This window comes from Squalius cephalus, assembly GCF_949319135.1.
Source record: "Squalius cephalus genome assembly, chromosome: 8".
Taxonomy (NCBI): Eukaryota; Metazoa; Chordata; class Actinopteri; order Cypriniformes; family Leuciscidae; genus Squalius; species Squalius cephalus.
This window is the reverse complement of record NC_137129.1, coordinates 23,479,294-23,501,808: the sequence shown is the minus strand read 5'-3', so window position 1 is coordinate 23,501,808 and position 22,515 is coordinate 23,479,294. Positions and strand designations below refer to the sequence as shown.

Sequence of the window (22,515 nt, the reverse complement as noted above, 5' to 3'; positions counted from 1 at the left end):
GAGTTAGGTGGAGAGTCCGGGGAAGTCGCGCTCGCCAGTAGCTCTCCTCTCACTGGCGAGCTCCGGCTTTTAACGGGCACGATGACACAAAGTGGGCGGCAGAAGCGCAGTAGAGACAAAGACGATTTACAACTCTTCGTTCTCGTTCCTTGGCAGAAATTCGAACGCTGCCGAGCTGCATGGGCTCTGAGTCTAGGGCGGCGGAAGAAGATGATGGTGAGATGGGTGGTGCAGCAGAAAGAAGGGCCAATTCCATTCCGCGAGCTCTGCGGCGAAGGTCGAAGCGTTTCTCAATACGAATGGCGAGCTCTATCAGCGGATCCAGGCGAGTAGGGACTTCTCGTGCCAGTATCTCATCTTTGACTTGAACATTGATCCCTTCAAGAAAACGTGCTAGTAGCGCAGGCTCGTTCCACCCGCAGGTGGTGGCCAGGGTGCGGAACTCTATGGAAAAGTCCGCTATAGAGCGTCTACCCTGGCGCAGTGAGGACAGAAGGCGAGAGGAAATATTCACCATAGATTCTTCACCATAGCTTCTTCACCATAGATCGAGCGGTCAAACACGCGGATCATTTCCTCCTTGAAGAGAGAAAAATGATTAACGCACTCTGCCTCTGACTCCCAAACAGCCGTTCCGCATTCACGAGCCCTTCCGGAAAGGAGAGAGATGACGAAGGCTATGCGGGCTCGATCCCGGGAATATGTTGAAGGCTGGAGAGAGAACACAACCTCGCATTGTGTTAAAAAGGAACGGCATTGGGTCGGCTCACCGGAATAGCATGGTGGATTATTGATGCAAGGTTCAGAGGAAGCCTGGACGCCAGGTGAAACAGGAGGATCATGTCGGAGCCGGTGAAGCTGTAGCGTGAGATCGTTGACCTGAGCAGCGAGGGAATCGACGGCGTGACGCGCAGCAGCGAGTTCCTCCTCGTGCTTTCTAAGCATGACTCCTTGGATCTCGACCACAGACCGGACAGGGTTCTCCGTAGCTGGATCCGTTTGGCCTGAGTATTCTGTCATGAAGGTAAGAGGATCAGACAGCAAATGCGGAGAAATAGTCACTTTAATTGAAGCAAAGCTTGCCAGAGAGTTAAAAAAAACAGAAATAGTTCTCTAAGGGAAACTTAGAACTACAAGCAGTAGTAAAATGTCCAAATAAGGTCTCGGCTTGTTGAAAACGAAAACAGCAGTCAGCCCAGGTGAAATGAGATGCTCAGAAGAAAGCTCCGTAACAGGAAAAGGAGCAGGCTGAAGTTTCCCGAGGGAGAGTAGAGGCAAGCGGCGATTCTCCAGTTCAGTAGATCTTTCTCATTGACAATCAGCTCCTGACACGACAAGACTAAGATATGACGTGACAGAGATAGGGATTAAATGACGTTCTGCCGTAGAGAGAAAATACAATACTCAGGCAAAGACAGGTAGAGAAAGGGGAAAAGAAATAGGAACGCTAATCAGATGAAAAGGGGATTCAGGTGAAGGGAATGAGCGATGGCTAATAGTAAAGGAGAGACAGCTGAGAGGAATAATGATTAAATGAGGAGGTGTGTGCGTGAATGAGGATATAGCGCTAATGAGTGAGTGTGTGTGAGAGAAAGAAACAGGATCATGACAGTGTACATTATAATGATGCTGGAGATATGTTAAAGGTTTAATCATCCTCCAGAGTGGGGGTAGTGTTGCAATGTCTGCCTCTCTCTCTGGCGTCTTGTTGAAAGAAAACGCGAATGTCTGACGTAGTGGGCTATGTGGGTTTCCGTAGTGTAAACAAAGGATAGCAGGTGAATCAGTCTGAGTTAACAGTGAAAAATGTGGTAGTGACGCAGTCTATGTGCCAGTCGAATGCTAGCAAGCAAAGTGCCTTTATGCTGTGAATGTGTACCACTGTGAGTAATAAAGCCCGAGTTCATTGCTGAAATCAACCGACACATCATTGTTTGTGCTTCGGCTCTGTTAGCCTGGATCACTAGACGCAAGTTACCTGCCACGAGCCAAATTATTATGTTGAGACCAGCTCGCTCCCAACTACGGTTCGGAGCGTGAAAGCTGTAAAGGTAACACATGTTTGAGTCATGCTCTTAACAAACTATGTTTTATTTCCTCTTTCCATATTGTGAATAATAAACGTGTATAATTTTAATTTGCTTTAAAATTATAAAGCTCTCGCTCTAGATCTGCAAAGTTTCTTGATAGCAATAATGGCACAAACATACACACTCTCTTTGCCGGCCGAGGACCGTGAGGGGTATTTAAAGAAGCTACTGAATATGGGGTTACAGCGGTGTCCCTTTGAAATGGTCGAAAACTGGATTAATGACCCCACGCAGTGGCCAAATATGGACTATTCAGACATCTACCACTATCTCGTGGAATCACCAAGTAAGGAACGTTAGCCTATTTTTTTGTCATTAACACACTCACAGTATGACAAACTAGACGATGAGGCCATGTCAAGAGGAGTCGGTGGTTTACTTGGATCATATTTCACTTGATTTAAGCTATTGACATAGTTTTGTTGTCGACTAGCTATACTAGTTAGAAAGACGAAGCTGTTAGCAGCTACGTGATTAACTTAGCTCTCACTAGGCACGCTACCTTGGCTGTTAACTGATTTTACTGTTGAAATAGTGGCAGGCTAGGACTAAAGTGGACTTGGCTGGTTTCTGCTTAGTGTCTAGAAAGTGCTAGGACTTTGAAAGTTGTAAAAAGGTTTACAGTGTACAGCAAAATATGTATGGGACCAATGTATGTATGTATGGGGCATGTTTTTCATTGTCTCTTCCCCACTTAAGGTAAGGACTATTTATGTTTTAAGCCTCTGACATGATTGTTCTGATTACAGTGTCTGAGGGTTTCTAACTAGTATAGCTAGTCGACAACAAAACTGTCAATAGCTTAAATCAAGTGAAATATGATCCAAGTAAACCACCGACTCCTCTCCTCTTGGCCACTGCGTGGGGTCATTAATCCAGTTTTCGACCATTTCAAAGGGACACCGCTGTAACCCCATATTCAGTAGCTTCTTTAAATACCCCTCACGGTCCTCGGCCGGCAAAGAGAGTGTGTATGTTTATGCCATTTTTGCTATCAAGAAACTTTGCAGATCTAGAGCGAGCGAGTTCTGTTCTCAGGGGAATCCGTTTGTCTTCCCCCAAAAAGGGGCGTTACCCTTCGATGACGCAAAAGTAGCGTTGGTCTATCGCCTGTCGCCGTGCAGTTTATGAATGGCTCTAACTTCAATGGCGACAGTTGAGACAGACTCTGGGTTGGGAAAGAGTTTGCACACTCTGTGAGGATGTATTCTCTCGTTCGAGAGACCAGTCTGAGAGACTGATCAGTGTTTAGGGTTCGCTGCTTTTATGATCTTGCAGTTAGATCAGTTCTCTTTGTTTGTGCTCGAATTTGTTTGTGCTCTTGATACGTGCTGGAGGTGCTGCTAAATGTTTGTTGCTGTCATGAAATCTTCATATCTGTTCACCGTCCAACCTTGTGTAGATTGGCGGGAGAGGTTGTGAGTCAGGTAAGCAGGTCGCGACCAGGGTTCTAAATTAACACCCGCCAACCCGCCAAATGCGGGTTAAAATTCATTTTGGCGGGTGTTAATAAAAACTTACTAGCCAGTTTGGCCGGTGATGTATGAGGCATGATACATATAAGGCTCTGTTCCGCTCTGTTCTCGGTCATTTATCCCCCTGGCAGTACTTCCTACATTTCCCATGAACACTGTGCCGTAATGCTACGTGATGACGTTTCATACGCCCATTGGTTTCGCCAGATTTCGCGCAGTTTGCAGTGAAACCAGCGCGAGAAACCATGGAAACGAACGGACACAGAAAACACAAGAAATAAGACGAACGGAGTTGGTAGTAAAGTGGGTTAATATTAAACGAAATGCGGCGGTGGTTGGGACAGACTTCTGGGGGCGAGAAGAGGAACGAGGCAGGGGATGAGGAGGGTATCGACAGAGAAACTAAGAAAAGAACATTTAATGCCAAATGGCTGACGGGTCGTGAATCCAATACAGAAAAAAAAATATATTGAAATATATTTTAAAGTGTCAAAAATATATGTGGCATATATTCCAAATACATTGAAATATATTTGCATTGTTGTTCACTTATATTTATCATTTTGAAATATATTCTGAAATATAACTAAAATATATTTATTGGGCCAATTTCGAATATTTGTATATATTCCAAAAATATATTTCAAATATATTGTGAAAACATATTTCAAATATATTTCTTTTGTGTATGGGATGGCTAGTGTTTGATCACAATAATATCGTCATGTATTGTCATGTACGCAAAAAAAAAAAAAAAAAACATTTTCGTAGTAGGCCTAGGATCTAATAATTTTTAAGTAGAGGCAGTAAGGACCATGAGAGTTCCCGAAGTCATTAGGAGAGCCTAAGGATTAAAACTGCCAAGACAGATCGTATTGCCTTTCTGTGTATATTTTGTTGTATTGTACTTTGTGTTTTTCATGCCAGCAATTCTAATAAAATAATTAAATACATTCAGTGGCACTTATAATTTCTCTTATTTTCACCGGAAAAAAATTTGGCTAGTGGATATTCAGATTGGCTGGTAACTTTAGAAAGTTACCAGCCACATTGGCTGGTGATCAAAAAAGTTAATTTAGAACCCTGGTCGCGACCTACATTTGCACACGTAGTTTTCTGTGATGTATTAGACGCACTAGTGTTAGGAGTGGTGCTAATTATGTATGTTTTGTTTTAGTTAGTATAGTTTAGTCATAGCGTCTCGTACGCTGAAGATGTTTATTTCTACCTCTTTCATTGATAGTTAGTTTAGTTCTTTAACTTTAGTTAAAGTTTTTTTTTTTTGTTATATTCAGTTTTTTTATTTAAGCACCACTCTCTTGCTCTTTCCTCTCCCCCCAGATTGTCTGTTGATCTGATTATTCTTGTTACGTTGTACGAATTGTAAATATTCATTACTTTATTACTTTCCATTACTTTATTCCTTTATTACTACTTCACTTTATTGCAGTTGAAGAATTAAAACCTTTCAACTAAGTTATGGATTGTTGTTTGTTCCTTTTCAATTGCAGTTCCCGATACTGTATAAACACACACATGCAAAACTTTTGTTACGTCTAATAATATTCCTAGACAAATAACATCTAATTAACGAGGGACGTAACAGGTACAGAGGGTGATTTTGGACACAGCCCTAGTCTTCCTCCAGCCCAGGAAATCATGGTCATCTGGTATATTCCCCAAAGGTTGCTGGCTCTCAGACCATTATACACCTGTCAGTAATACATCCAACTGGTTAGTTTATTTGCAGGTCCTCTGCCAGTCTTAAACCTCTCTTCAGATGTCAGCAGGAGTTTTTGGTCCCACTTTATATTAAGTGGCTTTAACTACTATGTACTAACATTGAAATTAATAATTTGATACAATGGACTTATTGTGTACATACATGTTTTTACATTGTACTTATATTTGAAAATACCAGCATGTAATTACAGCTGTAATTAATTTATTTGACCCTTCCTTTACACCTCAACCCACCCTTAAACCTACCCATATCACCACACCTGTCTCTAACCTTACCGTATCCACCTCAATAGCAGCAAAAGTGTTTTACAATACAACATCAACTTAATAAGTACATTGTACTTATTTTTTGATGTAAGTAGTACTTAAAGGCACAGTATGTAACTTTTTTGCTTTAAAAATAGCAAAAATCACTATATCTATGTTATATATTTTTTTTAGTTGTGTACTTACATTATCCTGACTGTTTCCAACAACTTTCACACCAGGAGAAATTTTAATTTAATTCGAAGACACGGAACGTTTCTTTATTTCCGTTTTGTTGCAGTCAATGGCGTCATATCCGCGTTGTCCCTGGTTTACGCTCATACTGCCATGGTAACCAGAGCTATGAACCAGAGCCCTCTGATAGTAACCAAGTAGACATCGTTCTTTGCACGCTGTTGTTGTTTCGTTCAAACATTATGGACCATGGCAAGCAGACTTTGGATAAAAAAGGAGAACCAAAACGAGAATCAATATCAGCGCAGTGTTTTCGAGATGCCTAGAGCTCCCATAGACAGTAAATAAACGAGAGCTCCGCGTCCGAGACTTCGACCGCTCCTACATGTACTTTATTAAACAGGTGAGCACATTTACATAAAACTAATCGATGTTATATAGTTCAACAATGATAAAATGTTATAATATGATCTGTATGTTATTCTAATGTTGATCTAGCTTACTGCTAGTCTCATACAGACAAACTAACACATACATTTCAACACATTTAAATGCAGTTTAGTGTGATAGTGTAATGTTAGACCAAGTGAAACAGCGCTGCATTACCTCACAAGTTTAATTTGTCTAATAAACTGACCTGTGAGTTGTAATTCTGCACTTGCGTGTAGTTCGGTAGAATGAAATGTTCATATTCCTTTTATATCCGCGGGACTCGTCGCGTGTGGAGCTGATAGCTGTCTCTTAGCAATCCCGACCTGCTTCATATCACAGTCATGATAAAAACATCGATGTATTCAGTCATCCATAAACATTATTAGATCGGTCGGCTTGACGTTGACGACAAGATCCATAATTCTTAGCAAATGTTGCGTCATCAAACTACACCTTTGTTATTGTAAGAGGTTAGCGACCCCTAGCGGCGAAAAAAATGACATACTGTACGTTTAAGGCCACTTAATATAAAGTTGGACCGAGGTTTTTTTTTTTTTTTTAGGTTTATTTTTATATTCTTCCACAACACCAGTATTGAATAACTACTGTAATGTTAACCCACAGATTTTCAAAAAAGTAAGGTAATAAATCTGATGATTCAATCTTATCTGAAGTTGTTGTATTATTCTTGTAGATTTGTTATTGTTTGTTGTTGTTGTGTGTGCAACTGTCCTAAGAATGTAAACAATATAGCAAGATTTATCAAGATTTAAATTCTTTGGCCCACAAAAAAATACAAATATGTTTTATGCAAGTCATTGAATACAAATAAAAATGAGTGTTAAATATACTCTATCAAAAAACCTCTACCGAAATGATATTTGCTTTTTTTCAGGATTAACAAAGGCCCAACAGAGGGTTTTGAGAGGGATGTGGGGTTTAAGACCACTCACCGTATTATCTACCCTGAGAGTGCTGTAGACATGGACAACTCCACCCATCTGGTGCTGATTCCGTTCAAGACTCTGGATCTGCAGTGGCTCATTAGTGTCTTTACTACCAAACACATTGATCGGTAAGACCAGTTTAACAAATGAACAAGCATCACAATGCCATTGGGATTTCAGTTGTGTAAAACAAACTCACCGGCCACTTTATTAGGTACACCTATTTAACTTCTCATTAATGCAAATATCTTATCAGCCAATCACATGGCAGCAACATGGCAGCAATGCATTTAGGCATGTAAACATGGTAAATACAATATGCTGAGGTTCAAACTGAGCATCAGAATGGGGAAGAAATGTGATTTAAGTGAAGAATAAGAAGTAGAAGAATAAGTTTTATTTGTATAGCACCTTTCCAGAAGCCCAAGGTCGCTTAACAAAGGTGAAGAACATTTACAACAAACAATACAAATAAATAAATAAATAAATAAACACAAAAGCATCAAATACAATTAATTGAAAACACATTTCAAACAAATACATTTTAAGTTGAGACTAAAAGGCAGATAGAGAAGAGATATTACAAAGAGAGGAGGTAATGAATTCCAGAGCTTGGGAGCAATAACACAAAACTATTGTACACCTAGAAAGCCAGAATCTAGGAACTGACAATAGGCCAAGTTCTGATGATCTAAGAGACTGGATGGGCAGGTATGGGTGAAGTAGGCCTGATAGATATACTGTAGAGGTGCAAGACCATTTTAAAGCCTTAAAGGTTAACAGAATACCTTAAAATGAATACGTGATGCAACATGTAATCAGTGAAGATCATGGAGACAGGGAGGTGAGCACTAGTCGAGTCGAGGTGAGCACTCTCATGGCTACATTTTGTACATACTGTAGCCTTCTAATAGTTTTTTTTTTTTTTTTTGGTGTAATGTTTTATGGTCTTAAATATTAATATTTAGTATTATTATTAATATTGAGTTTTTGATCACACGTCACCTAAGGTGAGTGTGAGAGTCTCAGATGATTCTGAGATTACGGAGCACCAACCAAGGAATTCCACCTTGACAGTAAAGAACAATCATGGAAGATTTTTGACTGAATTAGAAATATATAAATTATGTATATAAATTGGACTAAGTTTGTTAGTGAGATATCGTTAACTTGTAGAGCCTCTTACTGTATTATCAACACAAGGAAGACAAGTGTAATGAAAGGATTTTATTAACAAAAGGATAGACACAAGTAACTAAAAACTACTGAATGGATAAAGTGCAAAAAATACTGATAAATGCAAGTGACTGAGTTGGATGTTACTATGGCAGTTACAAGTTATATTCTGGAAAGATAAACAGTAGTTCCTCTGGAAGTAGGTAAACCTGAAACAAATAAATTGAGAGATTATTTGTTATTAACTGACATCAGCTATGCAAAATCTAATGCAAATGCATATACTGAAAATTTACACTAATGCCAAGGTCTCTGGAAAGAGGTTTGGTACGTTCTGCCTGGTAAAGTGCTGAGTCCGAGCGGCAACGTCTTCTGCTTGCTGAGCTGGGCTGCGTTGCAGTGGGATGAAAGGAGTTGGAATCCGTTTCACAGCCTTGAATGCCAAGTACTTGTGTACGTTGAACTCCTGGAGCAAAGATAAGGTCCTTATTCTGGAACACGCAGATGAAGGAACCTTTTAAGTTGAAGGTTCTAACGTCTGTGCAGATGATCCTTATAATCTGGATCACACAGATGAAGGATCCCTGAAGAGAATATTCTGAAGTCCGTACAGAAGATCTGGGCAATCTGGAACACGCAGATCTGGAGAATCTCTGAAGAGAAGATTCTGAAGTTGGTGCAGAAGATCTTGAAAATGGGGGGCGCTAAGCTTGTGGTCATTGTCTCTGTTGTCTCTGTTGCTGTTTTCAAACTTCACAAATTTACTTCTTGCTGAACTTCTTTGTTTCTCTCTTTAGAGCTTCAGAGTCTTGAGAGAGCAACTTCTCAACTAGATATAGTTGCACTTAGATCTTAGCACATCTTGGAACTGGAACCTTAAACCAGAACCAGAACAACTCTTTGTGTTAGAGAGAACCGTATGGCCCCTCTTTGGCATGAGGTTAATTTGCATAGCTTTAAGTTCATGTTTAGAACAATGTCTTTAAGGTTTTTCCTATGCATAATTAACTTTCAAAACCAATGATTTGGTAACCTAGACATTGTGCTAAAAACATAAAGACCAAACATTGATTCATTTTGAACTTTTACCCATGCATACATGTATACCTTAATAGGTAAGTTTGTACTTTTTTGCATGTACGCAAACAACACTCATTAAGTAAATACAGTTCTTTAAATAGATATTGTAAGGGGGGTACAGTTGTAAGACCCAGGACCAGATATGATGAAAGAAGACCAGGAGTCATGAAGTTCAATCAAATAAGTAAAAATTTACTGAAGAATAGTTTGCAGTTCAATTGGTAGAGCCAGCGTCAAAGTCTCACGAGGAGGTCGCAAGCTAACTCTACCTTACACAAAATCTTACACCAATTATACCTTTTACAAGGACATACATGACATCATCGTTGACTTCTGATTGGCTAAGAGAACATAAAGTCTAAACATGAATACATTTTTAATAGATAAGTGGGTATATCATCATTAATCAAAACAGTTGTTGCCCAATTCCAAGATTTAAGTCCATGGTGACCTTTCAGGGTCCGAGGAAGGCGTCTTCGTGTCTATATGTCGTAGATCACAGTGTTAAGAACCTGTAAAGAATATCAAACACACACACACAGCACCAACGAACAACAGTTCTTCTCAAGGCTGAAGAAGGCCTGAGCTCATTATCAGAAGAGCAGTCCACCATAACAAGCTGATAAAACATTTCACTCCTCAGAAAGCAGGAACGATAATATCCCCCTTTACTCCTTAGAAAAATGCACATGAGGATGTAGACTTTTAAATCAGGTAAATTTATGCATTAGAAATTGACCCTTGAACTTATACAAGTCAACCAAGAAAGATATATATATAGATGCAGATGTATGAAGGTATAAGCAACACATGAGTACAAAGTCCTTCTCGCTGCTCTCTGTATCTCAGGAGAATTATTATCAAGAGGGCCCTTGCCTGCGAACACAAATCAAGGGCATACATTGGAATGCACCTAAAAGAAAATGGTTAAACACTCACAGAAATCATATGGGTATATATATATATTTGATTCATTCAATGAATATAGAAATGATTATGATAACATGCATATACTTGTTTATTGAATTGTTAATAAGAATAATAAAGTAATCATTCAAAAGGATATATGTAAATTTAAATTGAAGAGGCAAGGGATTCTGACCCCAACCCTTCAATATGAAGAAGATTCGCTTCATTTTGTCCATTGTGTGCCCATTTTGCATAGAAAATCCATCCTTTGTGGCTTCAAGCCACATGGCAAAACCGGTTTGTTGAGTCCGAGAGTCTGTGGTCATTCAAACCTTGGTCTCAGGACTGAGGGACTGGGGTGAACAATGAACAAATGGTGATGGGATCAGTCTGTGATCAATAACATGCTAATGTCATCATTATTCCCTTCCACAAATGGTACCTGGCAATTGTCTTTGCAGGCTTATCTCCTAGCCCACCTAGTTCTGGAACTTCTTTTGGAGGTGTGAGTTTTAGGGAGGTGGTCCGTTCCAGGGCAGACTATCTGCACATGTATCGCTCTTACTGCCTACAGGAGGAGGCGACGGCGCACCAGTCTGTTCAGCAGACAGGAACTGAGAGCGTGTAAATGTGAAAGTAGGACGCAAAGCAAAAGTCAAGTTAAGTCACCTTCATTTATATAGCGCTTTTAACAATATAGATTGTTTCAAAGCAAATTTACAGTGATAATAGGAAATTAAAGTTACAGAGATCGTTTTGACTCTAGCAGCTCTAGAATAAAGTTATTGTCCAGCTAAAGTTAGTTTTTGATTGATTCACTTCCATTGCAAAGATCATTAGTTATTAACTTAGGGCCACTTACATGACAAGCTTAGCCAGCTTAAAAGTTTTTGGTATGCATCCTAATGACAAAGATGAATTAATGATATTAAGAAGAGGATCTATGATCTCTGGAAGCATCTCTTACAGGGTCTAACATACATGTTGTTGATTTAGATGATTTGACGAGTTTAGACCATTTTTCCTCTCCTATAGCAATGAGGGCTGCAGGGAATTTCTGTACTGCACCCTTTGATAGCAAAACCTGTATTTCAGCTCAGAGAAAGTGGGTGAGTGGGTCTGCGAGCGAATATTGTCTCTAAATCCCAATTGACATGCCAGGAATGGCTTCCCAAGTCTGGCTCCAGACAGGGGCGGGGAGCTGACGCTTGCAGCAGGATTTGTTTTTTGTTTTTTTTACACGCTTTAACAACTGAAGGAGGTCTTGGTGCACATACCACTGGTGGGAAGGACCCAGTACCCACAACAAACACAGCACCTTCAACGCCTGGAACTGAACAGAGGGTTGGGAGGTGAAGACACGGTCACTTTGAGGGTTGTCTGGCCTTGGAGCAACTTAGCCCCCTCCTCCTTGTGCCCAAAGCATCAGTGACTGCTTGAGCTGCTCAACTTGGGAAGCACTTAGCTGGGCGGAAGCATTGCCTCACCTCTGGTTCCGCCTTGGGCTGAGGCTGAACGGGCGCGGGAGCTGGCTTGGTGTGCTGCTGAGTCAACAATGACAACTTAGGGTGACTAAAAGCAGCAGAAGAACTTGTATGCTTCAGTAGGAAGTGGTGCATAGCCTGTGACAGCTTCCAGGCTGCTGTAAAATGTTCAGCAAAGCTGTGCAGATCCGAACACGGCCGAGGGAGAGACGGGTGTCAAGGAGGGCTGTCTTGTCGGTGTCCTTGATCTCCAATTCTGTCAGGACCACTATCGTCAAATACGATTGACCATTAGCATATAGTTTGGATTGACAGTATGGTTCTGTTCTGGGCAAGAACTCCCTGCGCATCCATGCAGCCTAGCATGGATAAGAACAGGGAGAGCAGCAAATAACCCCCCTTAGGGTAAACAAAACAGAACCAACAAGAATGTATTGCAGATTTCATTAATGTCAATATTTTAATATACAACATAATTCGAGAATTTAGTCTGATTCAAGGGCAATCAGAATGCCAAATCCTGACTGGACGAGAGGAGGAGCTGTGGATGGAAGAGAGTAATTAGTTCCTGAGAGACGCGATAGCTGCTGATAATACTGAAGGAGCTTATGAATACAGTGTTAGGCGTGGTATTCCTATAGGTAGACGTGGATCAGCTGAGAGTCAGCTGAAGCGAGCTTGACTAACGTGACCTGCCAGAACCAATGCTATGAACCAACCAATGCAACGCTTGATGTTTAACCATAGATGGCACTTTGAGCACCTAGCGTTTGAGTGAGGTCAGTTGCGCTGTGCAGCTCCTTGAAAGGAGTAGGGTCTGGGCCGGACTCATCCATAGCGTGGAGGAGTTTGGCTAGAAACACTTGAAGGACCGCCTTCATATGGAGAGCGAGTCCAGCTTGACAGGCTGCAGAGTAGGTTTGCGATGGCCTCCTCCAAGGAGAAGCTTTCGGCACCGTCAACAATGGTGAGGGCGGTCAAGCACAAGAGTGACCGCAGGCAAAATAGGTGCCACATATGGTAAGTTCATCATGAATGACTGGGGTGAGTTCCTGATGAGGGGCTGGCTGATGGCACCCTGGCTGCAGGAACCATTCGTTTGAAGCGGCTGTGGGCAGGTACTTCCAGGGCCAACCACTCCAAATCGAGTTTATGACAAGTTCAGGCTAGGCCCTTAACATCACCTGGCTCCTTAGGCGGTAGGGGGCAGAGTCCTGCATGGAGTCCAATGTCATTGGCACAAATTCCTCCTTGGAACCCTTAAAGGACACCAAAACACTCACACCAGACAAGGGGACTGGTCTTCGTGGGTGAAGAGCACCAGGGAATCCCCTCGCTGCAGGGAGAGTGAGCCACATGGGATATGGACCAGCATGAGCTCACTTAGTCCCATTCGCTCAGCCCTATGACTCTATTGTTTCTTCCTCTCAGGCTCCTGAGAGGGAAAGAACGGTGGAGAATGAGGGGCGGAGCAGCTTTCTTCAGAGAAAGCGGTCCGTGAGCGCAGCAAGGTGAGACTCACACTCTTGAAGTGAGAGCGTCAGTCTTTGATGAACACGGTTTGGCGTTGACGCAGCCCTGGCAAGTTACGACCTCAGTGACTAATGTGGCAAGCGACTAATAGGCTAATTATTCTCACCTGAATAATCGCAGAATAGTCGCAGGGGAGAAGTGCCATTCTCAGCTGCCGAGTTGTCAGCGCTATTCTCAGCTGCAGTGCTGTCAGCGCCGTTCTCGCAGTGTGAGCAGCTGGTCTGCATGGGTGCGTCCCAGGCAAGCTATGCAATCGGTGAGCTCGTCCGAGCTACAGTTGTGACGCAACATTTTGCATCAAATGTTGCTGCTCTTTTAGAAAGAAATTTGCTTCTTTGTGCTTTCACCAGAAAGCCACAGGGGAGAATCACTGAGTCAGCTAAAGCTGCAAGGTGCCGTTGGTCCACTGTAGAGGCTTGCTTCAATGGCGAGTAGAGAAGCTTGTTTGTTGTTGTCTTTGGAGTCAGCAAGGAGATGATCTTCATGCTGAAGGAGAAAAAATCTGACTCAAAATGGCTTTTAGCATGACTTAAATAGGCAGTCGGTCCACCTGTTTTGGTGGGCTGAAACCAATCAGGCTTCAATATTCTGAGAAAACTGAGTTTTTCCCATATGCGTCAGAAACATCAACGCAATGTGAGTGAACCGTATCGAAAGGGAACTGAGGATGCATGTTCATGGTTTACCATATTCTGGATCAAAGTATAGTATATGTTACGTTTCCTTAGCTGGTAGCATAGCTTTTCTGTCGAGGTTTATGTAGAGTATAGTATATGTTACGTTTCCTTAGCTGGTAGCATAGCTTTTCTGTCGAGGTTTATGTAGAGCACGGCTATCAGACCAAATAACAGGGATACCATTTGAGCAAGAGTGGAAAAAAGCCATATGAGTCTTCCGCTAACAATGTATACAATGTAGGCATTGCAAAATACCAAGCTATTTATACATTTGTAGCGTTTAAGGGCAAGTGCAGAGAACTTTTACAAGTTCTAAACTGAGCAGTTAAATATAGCAGAGCCATGTCAGGGGGAACCATTTGATTGAAACCATCCAAGAAAAATGCAAAAAGGTAAAATAATAGCCACATCTCCAATGATTAGATGAGACCCAACAAAACGGCTTACTATGTGCGTTAACCAGAACCAGAACCTATAATCTACAGACAGATAGGCTAACCTTACATAAAAAGAAGTTTATTCAAGTGTGCTATTAGTGTACTTCTTTTAAACTAAAATCAAAAAGTATACTTTCAGTCTACTCAGAGATATAATTTATGTACTTCTCAGAAATATACTTAAAATTGCATTTAAGTATTCTTGACTTATACATAAAAGTTGAATAAATATTTGGCCTACTTGTACTCAATCTTTTGTTCAAGATATACATAAAAGTATAATTAACTTGGCTTGTAGTTGTGTTTACTCTTTGGATTGAGTAGCCTATTAAATATTTTTTCACATAGTTTTACATACTGTTTTATAAACTTACACTGTTTGAAAATATTGATTTATAAAGAAAACAGATATGTTCCAAATTCTGAATATCTGAATTTTTGTGTAGGCTAGTCCACTGGTAGAGCACATAGGAATTTTCTTCAAATCTACTTTACTCTTTCCCCGCCAATCCACTGAATTTTCCAGCTATCCATGTTTTCACTGTTATGCAGTATGGAGGGTTATTACACATCTTCTGAAATAGTACAGAATATCCAGATCAAAACACAGGTGAAGAAGAAGCAGAAAAAAGTGATTGAAGCGTTGCTTATGCACATGTAAGCTAACGCGATCATCAAACAAATGAACAGCATATAAGCTCAAAACTGCCTAATTTTACCGAATGAAATGTCGAACCCATGAAGAGGAAATGACTGTGAAGCTTTGATGGACTCGATGTACTCCATCTGTGTTTTGATCATCATTCTGAATCCCATCCGGACGTAGTCTTTAAAAAAATGTGATTTTCTCAACTTTTTGTTTAAAATGTTGCTTTTTTTATGAAACTTACCAACATTCGAGTATTGATAAAAAGGATGCATGAAGCTAGAATTTTTTTTTTTTTAAAGGGAAAGAGTTAAAGTACAGTTAAAGGTATATTTAAAATATAAATAATCAATACCTAAATAGGAACATAGTAGTATACTTAAAGGAACCGTATGTAAGAAATATATTTCAATTAATCATAAAATGGTCCTGATATGTCACTAGACATTAAGAAATCATGTTCATTTCAAATACTTATATCACTGACATCAGTAGTCCGGCCAGGATATTGTCATTTAAAAGTTGCAGCCCTCAACTGATGTTGATGATGTCATGTTGTGTTTTGGCCTGATGCCCCACCCTCCACCTATCTACTAATCACGAAGTCAGTAGTGTTTCGGCATCCGGGTTGCCAGCTCTGCTCTAGTTACCACAGCTGCAGCTACAAACGTGTCGGATAAAAAATGTCTAACGTTACGAAACCTAAAAGACCTCGTTATGAATCCAAAGTACGCAAAACATCTCTCATGAAGCATAAACATAATTAACAGAAAAAAAACTTACTGTGTAGGACTCGTCACTTGCCATTGGAAGCTCCTTGTAGCAGCCTACGTTCCTGCTGAATCCTGCAGCCTAACTGGCAACCTCGAGTCAGGGGGGAGGGGGAGGGGATACACCGCTCTACAGTAATTTGAAAGTGATTGCAGTACCAGTTTTGGCCACAATCTTACATACGGTTCCTTTAAAGTGCAAAAATAATATATCGAAAACTATAAGTATGATGTTATGTTCACTTTAAATTTATGCTGCATAAAACTACTAAAATAGTAGTTTACTGTGAGTATACTTCAAAGTGTACTTTCACAAACTAAAACATGCAGTATTTGACTAGTAAACTGTCAGTAAACCTATAAGTTCACTTGTAGTATAGTTGCAGTACAAATGAAAACTAGTAAACTAGTTATGTACTTTTACACTTGAAGAAAAGTATCCTTTTATACACTAAAAAGTGGGCATATTTAGTCCCATGTAGTATTGAAACTACTAGTATCTCACGTCAGTATTGAATCATCTAATACATTGATATTAGTATACTTACTACATAAAGTATACTTAAATATTATTCTTGAACTTTACTTAAGTAAACTTAATAAAATTAACTTAAAGTATACTTATTTTTTGTAAGGGTACCCAACTATACCAAGGAATTGATGATGCTGGGACAAACGATATAGAGAGTGGTGGTAACTTACTGTATCAGATGTCGGAGAGGTGATGGATACAAATAGAGAGGGCTCGCAGCAGATCAGCTGATGGGTTCAAAAGGAAAGTCAAGCAAAAACATAATACGAATACCAGCGGGAAGCGGCAGCACAAGCACACCTAGTGTTCTCACAACGTAAACCAGAAAGTGACTGGGCTATATGTACCAAGTGACTCTGAATGTGCCGTTGTTGTTGGTGCCAGACAGGCTGGTCTGAGTATTTCAGAAGCTGTTGATCTACTGGGATTTTCACACACTATGGGCGAAAATGCCTTGTTGATGCCAGAGGTCAGAGGAGAATGGCTAGACTGGTTTGAGCAGATAGAAAGGCAACAGTAACTTAGGGCGTTATCACACCTGAAAGTCTGCATGAAGGTCCGAACCAAAGTTCATGTTTTGATACATTTTATACATTCGGTTAGTTTTGGTTTGGTTTCACATTGCAATTATGCGAGCGCACTAAAGAACTTTACATGACATACTTGCGTCCTGTCGTCAACATCTATGTGGGCTGCATCTTGACATTGATTGGTTTGTAAACGGACGGATATCGTTGCCACTATACTGTTATTATAACGGCATTACTATCTGCAGCACCAACTATACTCAAGGCTAGTTCAAATTCGCCAAATGAACGTCCTCGTTGTGCAAACATTTATTGTCACCGGCAGGAAAGGAGGAGAAGACTGCTTTAGGCTATGCGGAAACCACCGGAACTTCATGTAAATGGTCTGAAAGTCCAAACCATACAGAAAATGCTTTCACACTAAAAACGAACCGAACCTTTGTTCAGTTTGATCCGGACCGAGACTACCTCTTTTCGTCTGACCAAATTTTGTCTGTTTGGTCTGGACCATGGTCCGGGGGAGGTTTCACACTTGTAATTTTGATTCGATCAAACTGTCAAAAAAAGTCAGAAAATCCGGACCAAACAAGGTAGGTGTGAAAGGGCTCTCAAATAACCACTCGTTACAACCCAGGTATGCAGAAGAGCATCTATGAACGCACAACACGTCAATCCTTGAAGCAGATGGGCTATAGCAGCAGAAGACAATACCAAGTGCCCCTTTTGTCAAGTCAAGTCAAGTCATCTTCATTTATATAGCGCTTTTAACAATGTAGATTGTTTCAAAGCAGCTTTACAGACATAAACGTATAATTTAAGGTAACAGATATTGTTTTGGCTTTATAGCGGTTCTTTAATAAAGTTATTTTCCAGCTAAAGTTAGTTTTGATTGATTCGCTTCCGTCGCAACGATCATTTGTTATTAAAATAGGGGCCGCTAAGACGACACCATTCTCTCTACACAGACTTTAAACGCGAACCTGTGATAAACGGTGATGGCGTTCACATGCGCATTAAGAATTGGTTCTATAGTTATGTGCGTTTGAATATATGTGTGCAGGTTTGTAACTCCCTACAAACCAAGCCTAAACAAAGTACTGGTCTTTCCTTATAAATTTTGATACAGAATTTTATTTTATTTTGTCACTTCGGGGTAGGTACGCGAAACAAATTTTTTGCCAGCAAAGAACAGGAAACTAAGTCTACAATTCACATGGCTTACCAAAATTGGACAATTGAAGATTGGAAAAATGTTGCCTGATCTGATGAGTCTCGATTTCTGCTGCGAAATTCAGATTGTAGGGTCAGAATTTGGCCTAAACAACATGAAAGCATGTCCTGCCTAGTATAAATGGTTCAGACTGGTGTTGGTGGTGTAATGGTGTGGGGGATATTTCCTTAGCACACTTTAGGCCTTTAGTACCACGTGAGCTTCGTTTAAACACCAGAGCCTACCTGAATATTGTTTCTGACCATGTTAATCCCTTTATGACCAAAGTGTACCCATCTTCTGATGGCTACTTCCAGCAGGATAACACACCAATCTACAAAGCTCAAATCATCTCAACAGGTTTCTTGGACATGACATTGAGTTCACTGTACTCAAATGGCCTCCACAGTCACCAGATATCAATCCAACAGAGCACCTTTGGGATGTGGTGGAACGGGAGATTTGCATCATGGATATGCAGCCAACAAATCTGCAGCAACTGCATGTTGCTATAATGTCAATATAGACCACAATTTCTGAGGAATGTTCTGAGGAACACTTTGTTGAATCTATGCCACAAAGAATTAAGGCAGTTCTAAAGGCAAAAGGGGGTACAACCCGGTACTAGCAAAGGTGTACCTAATAAAATGGCCGGTGAGTGTATTACATGACTTTTAGACATCATAAAGACATCACTTTATTTCAACAGTGCCCACTCTGCTGCTTCAGCCTGTAGATTTTTTCCCTCGTTTCTTTTTTTTTTATGTTGACCAGCTTTATATATTTACATATTGTATTTGAAGTTTGCCCTAGAAGCATTGCAATTGTTAAAAATTGGTCATAATAGCATTTTTCCCCTTTGTTTTTTTTTTTTTGTTTGTTTGTTTTTTTTCTTTAGAACATATGTTCCAGTAAACCCCACAATAAAAGCAAACAGGGACAAGGTGAGTAGCAGCACTCAGTCAATCAGTGCCTCAATATACACTGAACAAAATTATGAACACAACACTTGATTTTGCCCCCATCTTTCATTAGCTGAACTCAAAGATCTAAGACTTTTTGTACACAAAAGGCCTATTTCTCTCAAATATTGTTCACAAATCTGTCTAAATCTGTGTTAGTGAGCACTTCTCCTTTGCCGAGATAATCCATCCACCTCACAGGTGGGGCATATCAAGATGCTGATTAGACAGCACAATACCACAGATGTTGCAAGTTTTGAGGGAGCGTGCAAATGGCATGCTGACTTCAGGAATGTCTACCAGAGCTGTTGCATGTGAACTGAATGTTCATTTCTCTACCATAAGCCATCTCCAAAGGCTTTTCAGAGAATTTGGCAGTACATCCAATCGGTCTCACAACCGCAGACCACGTGTAACCACACCAGCCCAGGACCTCCACATCCAGCATCTTCACCTCCAAGATCGTCTGAGACCAGCCACCCGGACAGCTGCTGCAACAATCGGTTTGCATAACTAAAGAATTTTTGCACAAACTGTCAGAAACCGTCTCAGGGAAGCTCATCTGCATGCTCGTTGTTCTCATCGGGGTCTCAACCTGACTGCAGTTCGTCATCGTAACCGACTTGAGTGGGCAAATGCTCACATTCGATGGTATCTGGCACTTTGGAGAGGTTTTCTCTTCACGGTTGAATCCCAGTTTTCACTGTACAGGGCAGATGGCAGACAACATGTATGGCGTTGTGTGGGTGAGCGGTTTGCTAATGTCAACGTTGTGGATCGATGGTGGCGGTGGGGTTATGGTATGGGCAGGCGTATGCAGTGCTGGGAAGGATACTTTCAAAACGTTTTTCATTACAGAATACAGAATACATGCCCAAAAATGTCATTTGTAACGTATTCCGTTACATTACTCAATCTGAGTAACGTATTCTGAATACTTGGATTACTTCCACATTGAATTGCATTTTATAAGTGTAGGAATGTGGCCATCAAATCCTGCTTACTAAACAGGCCTATTCCGGTGTGTTTTTCTGTTCCAGCTGGCTGAATGTGTTAGGCCCAAGTCTCGCTGAAAGTGCAAAATATTATAATTTGCTGTAGAGACAAATAGACAAATAAAATATTATGTTTCTGTACAGAATTTGGCATTACATCTAAAAAAAATTCACTGAGCAACTTAGTGCATAAGTGTTTCAACTTATCACCTTTAAATAAAGGCACCAGAATGAAACCTGCATTTTCCCATACCCTTTTCCTGATCTTACAGGATAAAAACATAAGGATGATATGAAACATTCCATAAAAAATTTCAAGATTGTTACAGCTGACTATATTCACATTAATGTTCTTTCATTAAGAATGACACACTAATAATGGTCCATCAAAATAAAACAGAAACTCAAACTGAATGTGATGATGGCAAAATAATATAATTGTTTTAAACTACGCCACCAAATATAATTTTACCCACATGAAACAATGTTATATTGAGAAACCAACATTATGTTACATTACTTCTTGGTAATGTAACAACAAAGGCTACTCAAACAGTTTGTCAAATGGGGCTAGTCAGTCTTTCAACGGCTCTGGGGCTAGTAAATCAGCACATAGGAGAATGTAAAGTCGCACGTCAACTAAGCAGGTAGCTACCTGATACAACTATAAAATAGCAAGGTGACCAGTAAAACTACAGCAGACGACTACCCCTGGCTAGTAATAATAAAAAAACTTAATTTAAGATACTTCTTCAGGTTGGAGGTGGAGTCTTTAGACGCTGAAAGAAGGTTGGTTGTGACTTGTGACTGATCACGCAAACTGCACATTTTTTTGTTTTCATATTGGGGCTTCTAGGAAATGCATGGAGTTGCCTTAATTTATTTAGAGAGTGAATAAACTCGTGAAACAGAGAAGTATCGTCATGTAATCCATTGATTTCAACAATGTAACTGTATTCTAAATACCAACTATTTAAATTGTAACTGTAACGGAATATAGTTACTCACAATTTGTATTCTGAATACGTAACACCGGTACATGTATTCCATACTCCCCAACACCGGGCATATGTTATGGACAACGAACACAGGTGCATTTTATTGATGGCATTTTGAATGCACAGATATACTGTGACGAGATCCTGAGGCCCATTGTTTTGCCATTCATCCACGACCATCACCTCATGTTGCAGCATGATAATGCACGGCCCCATGTTGCAAGGATCTGTACACAATTCCTGGAAGATGAAATCATCCCAATTCTTGCATGGCCAGCATAATCACCGGACATGCAACCCATTGAGCATGTTTGGGATGCTCTGGATCAGCGTATACGACTGTCACGGAATGGTAAATAGTGAAGCGAGGATTCATGTGCAGGAAACTCAGGATCTTTATTAAACAAAACCACAAACCAAAACTCCCCGTGGGGGAAAACAAGACAGGCATATGGCATCAAACAAGAACACGAGGGAACATAGACAACGAACCAGCACAGGACTGCAAACACAGGGAGACTAAATAGGGAAGCAAACAAAAGAGGGTAACGAGGAAAACAGGTGAGGCAAATTAATCAATGATCAGGTAACAAGATGGGAGGGGCTAGACAATTGACAGGAGAGCACATGGCACAAGGAAAGCCATGTGCTCACAACAAACCAGACTATACACAAACACATGACAAACCGGGAATGCCAGAGCTCTGTCACCAACCCAAGATGTAACCCAAACGCATGTGACAGAACTCTGACAACGACAGCGTGTTCCAGGTCCTGCCAATATTCAGCAACTTCGCACAGCCATTGAAGAGGAGTGGACCAACATTCCACAGGCCACAATCAACAACCTGATCAACTCTATGCGAAGGAGATGTGTTGCACTGCGTGAGGCAAATGGTGGTCACACCAGATCACACCATATACTGCTGATATCAGTCTCCCCCAAAGGAGAAGTGCTCACTAACACAGATTTAGAAAAATTTGTGAACAATATTTGAGAGAAATAGGCCTTTTGTGTACTTAGAAAAAGTCTTAGATCTTTGAGTTCAGCTCATGAAAAATGGGGGCAAAAACAAAAGTGTTGCGTTTATAATTTCGTTCAGTGTATTTACCAACCAATAAAACAACCTATCAGGCATTCACTCTCAAGACCTGTTTGAATATTATATTTGAATAACACATAAATATAATGATTGTCTAATTTTTCTGGTGTGAATTCTCTCTGTGGCCTCAGGTGATGATTCTCCATCCTGGTTTTCTGAAATATATTCAAGAGCGCTGGCTGCAGAAACATGGCAGATATCCATCCACTGGTTTTATTACACTTGTATTTGCCTTGCACATCTGTGACCAGGTAAAACTCAAAGAATATCAAATTATAGAATATTAAAAGAAAGTGCCTTTGTTATAACACACACAAATAATTGAGGTAGTGAGAATAAGCCTGTGTG

The 22,515-nt window shown here is 40.5% G+C and overlaps 1 protein-coding gene across 1 annotated transcript in view; it reads left to right on the top strand.

Annotated features, from left to right (window-relative positions):
• The window catches only part of st3gal1l3 (ST3 beta-galactoside alpha-2,3-sialyltransferase 1, like 3), an 84,064-nt gene that overhangs the window by 49,205 nt on the left and 12,344 nt on the right, over positions 1-22,515 (top strand). The window contains exons 4-6 of the mRNA XM_079878107.1: positions 7,077-7,256; positions 19,008-19,053; positions 22,299-22,418. Coding sequence (XP_079734233.1) covers positions 7,077-7,256; positions 19,008-19,053; positions 22,299-22,418 — 346 coding nt within the window. The remainder of the gene's footprint in view (positions 1-7,076; positions 7,257-19,007; positions 19,054-22,298; positions 22,419-22,515) is intronic.